This window comes from Triticum dicoccoides, chromosome 7A (genome assembly GCF_002162155.2).
Source record: "Triticum dicoccoides isolate Atlit2015 ecotype Zavitan chromosome 7A, WEW_v2.0, whole genome shotgun sequence".
In the NCBI taxonomy this organism is placed as follows: domain Eukaryota; kingdom Viridiplantae; phylum Streptophyta; class Magnoliopsida; order Poales; family Poaceae; genus Triticum; species Triticum dicoccoides.
In genome coordinates this window covers 48,511,583-48,517,345 of record NC_041392.1, presented here as the reverse complement: position 1 = coordinate 48,517,345, position 5,763 = coordinate 48,511,583, and the positions used below count along the sequence as shown (strand labels likewise).

At 46.0% G+C, this 5,763-nt stretch overlaps 1 protein-coding gene across 1 annotated transcript; it reads right to left on the bottom strand.

Annotated features, from left to right (window-relative positions):
* Positions 1-1,620: 1,620 nt before the first annotated feature.
* LOC119331831 (homeobox-leucine zipper protein HOX2-like) lies at positions 1,621-2,968 on the bottom strand. Its single transcript, XM_037605004.1, has 2 exons — positions 2,443-2,968; positions 1,621-2,324 (listed from the first exon to the last, which is right to left on the bottom strand). Exons 1-2 carry the CDS (start codon positions 2,869-2,871, stop codon positions 1,878-1,880), a joined length of 876 nt encoding a protein of 291 aa, XP_037460901.1. The 5' UTR covers positions 2,872-2,968; the 3' UTR covers positions 1,621-1,877.
* Between the last annotated feature and the right edge of the window lie 2,795 nt (positions 2,969-5,763).

Sequence of the window (5,763 nt, the reverse complement as noted above, 5' to 3'; positions counted from 1 at the left end):
ATGGTGATCTAACGGTCTAGAAACTCAACTGGCGTTGTTTCTCCTATTCCGGTGAGCCGTCGTTCCCCTCCTCGATGTGGGAGTGCGGGGAGCTCACGATCTACATTAGGTAGCTCTATTTCCCTTGCTTTGGGGTTTAAGTAGAGTTAGACCGCGACACTCTATTTGTATTGGTGATGGCGCTGATCTGGCAAACTATATTTCTCTAGCACCTCTCCATCTCGAGGGTGTTGGCTGCGGCGGTGTTGATAGATCATCAGCGTAGATTTTTGTTGGCCTTTGTGGCTGATGAGTTCAGAGTTCGCAGTGTTTGTCGACATGGCAGCGGCAACACCTTCCGTTTGCAGTTTGGTCCTCTGCCCTCCTCTCCATTACATTGTTCGACATCGTGAGGCGTGCCCGTTTTTCCGAGGTTGAGAAGTGTTATCTTCCAATTGCCCTCCTCTCCATTACATTGTTCGACATCGTGAGGTGTGTCTGTTTTTTGGAGGTTGAGAAGTGTTATCTTCCAATTGCGACGACTTTGACGTTTTCTCTCTCCAGGGCACTGGTCTGGTAGGACTATGGCCTCAATGGCTTCTTATATGTGATCAGCAATTATTGGCTGGCCTCAGTGATGGAGAGGCAGCAGGAATGTTGCGACATCAGCATGCTTGGGAGGAAGAAAATAACCTGCCCCCTAGCGAAATAGATTTGAGGACTTTTTCATAGAAATATGAATATTTAAGTTTTGAAATTGGTCAAACTGACTAAGATAATACACTTGTGGTAAAGAAACATGACCATTTGGAAAACTTGAAATGTAGTTTGCTTCAAACCATACAATATCTAAGTGATGTCTTCAACTTTTCACATTTGTAAGCAATTGAAAATACGAACTATCTTGCAGATCGACCAAAAGAAAAGGAAGACTTGTGACATGCATGGGGATGCGGAAATTGGCGGTTGCTAGCGAGAAAGTATATAATCTTAGTCATTGTAAAAAAACATTTATGAAGAGCATTGTTTTCTTTTTTTAAAATATCACAAATTAAGTTATGTTATATCAAGCTTAAGTAAGTTACAATAGTTTATATCCACAAAGAAGTCCTTTTTCATGCTAAATTTCACATATATTATGTGTTTCTATCTGTCTCCACATGCAATCCATTTTTTCATGATTTTTTTGAAACCTTTATGTATGATTTTCCGCTATGATCCATGATAGACTTTTTATTTCTCTATTTTCTATAAAATTATTTTTCCGAATATCACATAGAAAATAGAGGTTGAAATACCAGAACAACCAAAATGAGGAGATCATGCACCTAATATGCATGTTACTTGGACATGGAAAATTAACTGGTAAAATAGGCAAGTGCAATGCTGAGTATACTAATAGCCTAGCTTCTTTTGCTAGATGACCAACCTAAAGCAGAAGTCACCTTTAAGATGCAACCTGTCTGGCAGCTCAAAATTGAGTAGATGACACACCAGAAAAACCAAGTCAAGTAGTCATGTAATAATACACCAACTCCTGATCTACGCTGCCCACTGCAACATCTATGCAAGACAGGGTAGCAAATTAGAAAATTACTCAACCTGTTAGGTGTAATATAACTCAACATGTTAGTAAGTTCCTAGTATGAATTAGTTTCTCATGTTATTTCATCAGCTTTTCACATGCATACATTCATCCTCGCCGGAAGCCCGGAACTCATCGATCGATTCAGCCCTAAATTGTTAGATTTAATTAACTTACATTTCCCTCAGACGGAGAAAACGAAAGATTAAACTTTCTGCTAAACTTGCTTAAGTTCGTGAGTTGTGACAATGCCATCATTTCTGTTAGCTTGCCTGGCATGCTGATCATGGCGGCGTCACAGAGATAGCTCGTTTTATCTGGTCGGCTTGACCACCTTCGCGAGCCCCGAAGAACCGCCGTACATCGCTCCGGTGTCTCTGAACGCACAGAAGAACTGCCGTTGTTCGGGGGATGGCATGGGCATGCCGATGCCGGCATTGGAGGAAAAGCTGGGCACGTTGCAGGCCGAGGCGGAGGACGTCGACGCGACGCGCTTGCAGGAGAGGCACATGGTGAGGGTGGTGAGGGCCCCCGCCGGGGCACCGTTGTTTGCCGGCGGTGCAACCTTGAGCGCCCGGAGTTCGGCAACCTCCTTCTCGAGGCGGCGGTTCTGCTCGGCGAGCTGGTCGCACCAGCGCTTCATGTATTCGCAGTCCACCTCCGTCTGCTTCAGCTTGGTCCGAGCACGGCGGTTCTGAAACCACACCTCCACCTGCCGCGGCCGCAGCCCCAGCCGGTTCGCCAACGCCGTCTTTTGCTTCTGGAAATTGTCAATAAAGAAACCTCGGTCAGCCCAATGCGATCGATCACGAGGAATCCATGGACGAACACTATGCGAGCGAGGTGGATAGATCATCGGAGAAGGAGAAGACACTTACGGGGTTGAGCGTGCTGTGTGTCTTGAAGCACTCCTCCAGGACAGCGGCCTGGTCCTTGGAGAGCCTGAGCTTCTTGCGCCCGCCGGTGCCGTCATCGTCCTCGTCGCCGCCCGCGGTGGCGCCGCCGCGGGAGACACCGGAGCCGGTGCGCTCCAGGCCCCTCTTGGTCCCGCCGCTGACGCCGCTCTCGGGCGACGTGGACGGCCTCATCCCCGGCTCGTCCTTCCGCTGCTGGTTGGCATACTGGTGCAGCCCGTACGACTCATGCGCGCCGACGACGGAGCTGAGCGCGGCGGTCCAGTGCTGCGAGTGGGAGGCGGAGGCCGGGGAGGAGGAGTCGGTGGTGGTGGAGGACGTGAGGCTGCCCTGGGAGGCGATCCCGAGCCCCAGGCCGAGGTCCAGGTCGAGGTCGGCGACGCGATGCATCATCGATCTCCGGCAAGCCCGATCCGATCTGAGATCTCTCCGGTGTAGAGGATGGATGATGGTACGGTGGCAGTGCTCGGTGGTGGTGGTGATGTGATGATCTGGCCTGGTGTTCCGTGGGCATGCGGCGGCGGGATGGTGGGCTATAAATAAGGCAGCGGTAGGCAACGGAGCGACCAAATGATGAGCTGTTCGATGGGGAGGTGCCTGGATCTCCTCTCCTCTGGTAAGCAATCCAAACAACTCAATTTTTTTACTTGGCTGTGATTAAATGGGTAAATAATGGCGATAAATGGGTAAATAATGGTGTATTATTAAGTGGCCGTGAATTAATGGGTAAATAATGATGATAAATACTAGTTTCCATTCCGCGCCACCCGCTCATCATCGCCAGCCACCGTGGTTCATACCATTGTTTAATATATGGAAGACAAATGTGAAATACCAATCCAACACTTTGGTGTCTTTTAATGCAATGATAAAACCTACAAAGAAAATGCCAATTGCCAGCTCTTTTCTACATTAAAAATTGAGATCACATATGTTATATGGGAAAATATAAGACCTCGTACTACAACAAATAAAAAAGCGCCAATGATACATGCCACGAGAACACGGCTTATAGAATTTTAGCTATGTGTTGCTCCTGTGCATCCTTATCATGGAAGATCATGTTTGATCGGGAGGTGGATATCCTCTCCTTCCTGGCACTCGTTGTATCCAGGTATTATATTGATTAGCTATAAATAAATAATAAATAATCATGATAAGTTGTTTCCATTCCACGCCATTCGCCTCATCATAGCAGCCAGCTATGGTGCATGCTCCTCCTGGATCTGAATCTTCTTCCTTTCCTTGCCCTGTCTGGCTCCCAGCCGAGCCGAGACGTTTCCTTGGGCTTGCAGAACTTGGCTAAATTGTGTGTATGTGTACGCAGCGGAACTCAATGCAGGACCGAAGGGGTACAACAATCTTGGTACGTGTGGTTGTCTCGTGCTTGCTTGGTTTGATGAGATCATGTTATATTAGTAGCCATATCTCTCCAAAAGTGAAGTGGAATCTTAGCCTGATGAGATCTACCATTAGAGTGAATCACCTTTATCTCATCAATTCAATATTTTTGTTCTTTGTTTACCAATTTCTACCTGGATATTGACTTTTACATTTAACTTTAACATAGTAGTTCCAATATTAGTTTGAGCTCCCAGTGTCCTTTCCCACCTTTTTGAATTGTATGTCCGTCTTTTTATTGCGATATTTTTGTAGGTATTCTTAACTTCAAATGCTAATGGAATTTTCTGACCGCCCAGGTTTCCTGCAACATGAAAATAATGAAGTAGTAGAAATTAACTCTATAAACATATGAAACAACCATGTGTGATTGCAAAGAACCAAAATTACATTGTCGATTGTATGGTAGTACATGGTAAGGAGCAATCCCATGCTTCCAATATGAAGCTTGTGACCTGGATTACAATGTTTTGGTCATCTAACTACAAGACAAAGGTGTATGGTCCAAAACAACAATAGAACTAATGGATATCAAGGGCGAACTATACAAGACATATGGCATCTCGTTTTTGTGTCGTGCACCTCGGCCACCTCTGTGCCGCGTCCGAAACCACGATCGGCAATGCACGAGCTTGTCACCCTCTCGTCCTCTCGTAAGAAACATCCATGATTCATCTATCCTCATTTTCTTAGTCCTGCTTATCACTGAAGCATATTAGATTTGTTAGGGTTCTAGTATAAAATTACAATTCTATTTCTTTACTTTCTTTTGCAATTTTATTATGTGTTTAAATGTTGCCTAAAAAGTATTTTTTGAGTGCCGAGAAAATAAAATAAACATAGACGAGCAGATCAGTTTATTGAATAATAAAGGGGTACTTTAAATGTTGCCTAAAATCATCATTGTCGATGGTCTTGGAGTCATAAGAATTTTGTTCTTATTTGAGGTAATCATACTAGTTTCATCTTGTTGTTCTTTCAATCTTCTTACCGCAAGACATCTCAAACTAAAAACATGGTTGGGATATAACTCTTAAAACTTTTCATGTAAAAGTAGACACATATATGTGTATGTACATGTACATATAGCCTTACGGACCTACTGACTTCGCCCAGTGACCCTCGGAAACATAAAGTTGGCCCTATCTTGAAGTCGACAACAGCGGTGAGAAGGTATAAATGGGCTTGCGGGAGGCCACTGAAGGAGGATGTGTGGCGGAAAGGGCAGTCCATAACATGACTGCTGATGGGCATCGGTGAGGATGACGTGGCAGCACTCAGAGCAAGCATGATGAGGGAGCAAGAGAAGCGATGTGATCTTGGGTAGGGTGGTCGTGTTGAAGTTGATGGGGCGTCGCACGACGTGTTCCCATCTGCAGCATCAAAAAGTAAATCCAATGTTCAAAATTGATGCAGCGTGTGTTGGGTTTCGTAGTAATTTCAAAAAATTTCATATGCACACGCAAGATCATGTGATGCATAGCAACGAGAGGGGAGAGTGTTGTCTACATACCCACACAGACCGACTGCGGAAGCGTTGACGCAACGTAGAGGAACTAGTCGTACGTCTTCCCGATCCGACCGATCCAAGCACCGTTTCTCCGGCAGCTCCGAGTTCTTAGCACACGTACAGCTCGATGACGATCCCCGGGCTCCGATCCAGCAAAGCGTCGGGGAGGAGTTCCGTCAGCACGACGACGTGATGACGATCTTGATGCACTACAGCAGCAGGGCTTCGCCTAAACTCCGCTACAGTATTATCGAGGAATATGGTGGCTGGGGGCACCGCACACGGCTAAGGAATAGATCACGTGGATCAACTTGTGTGTTCATGGGGTGCCCCTTGCCTCAGTATATAAAGGATGGAGGAGGAGGAGGCCGGCC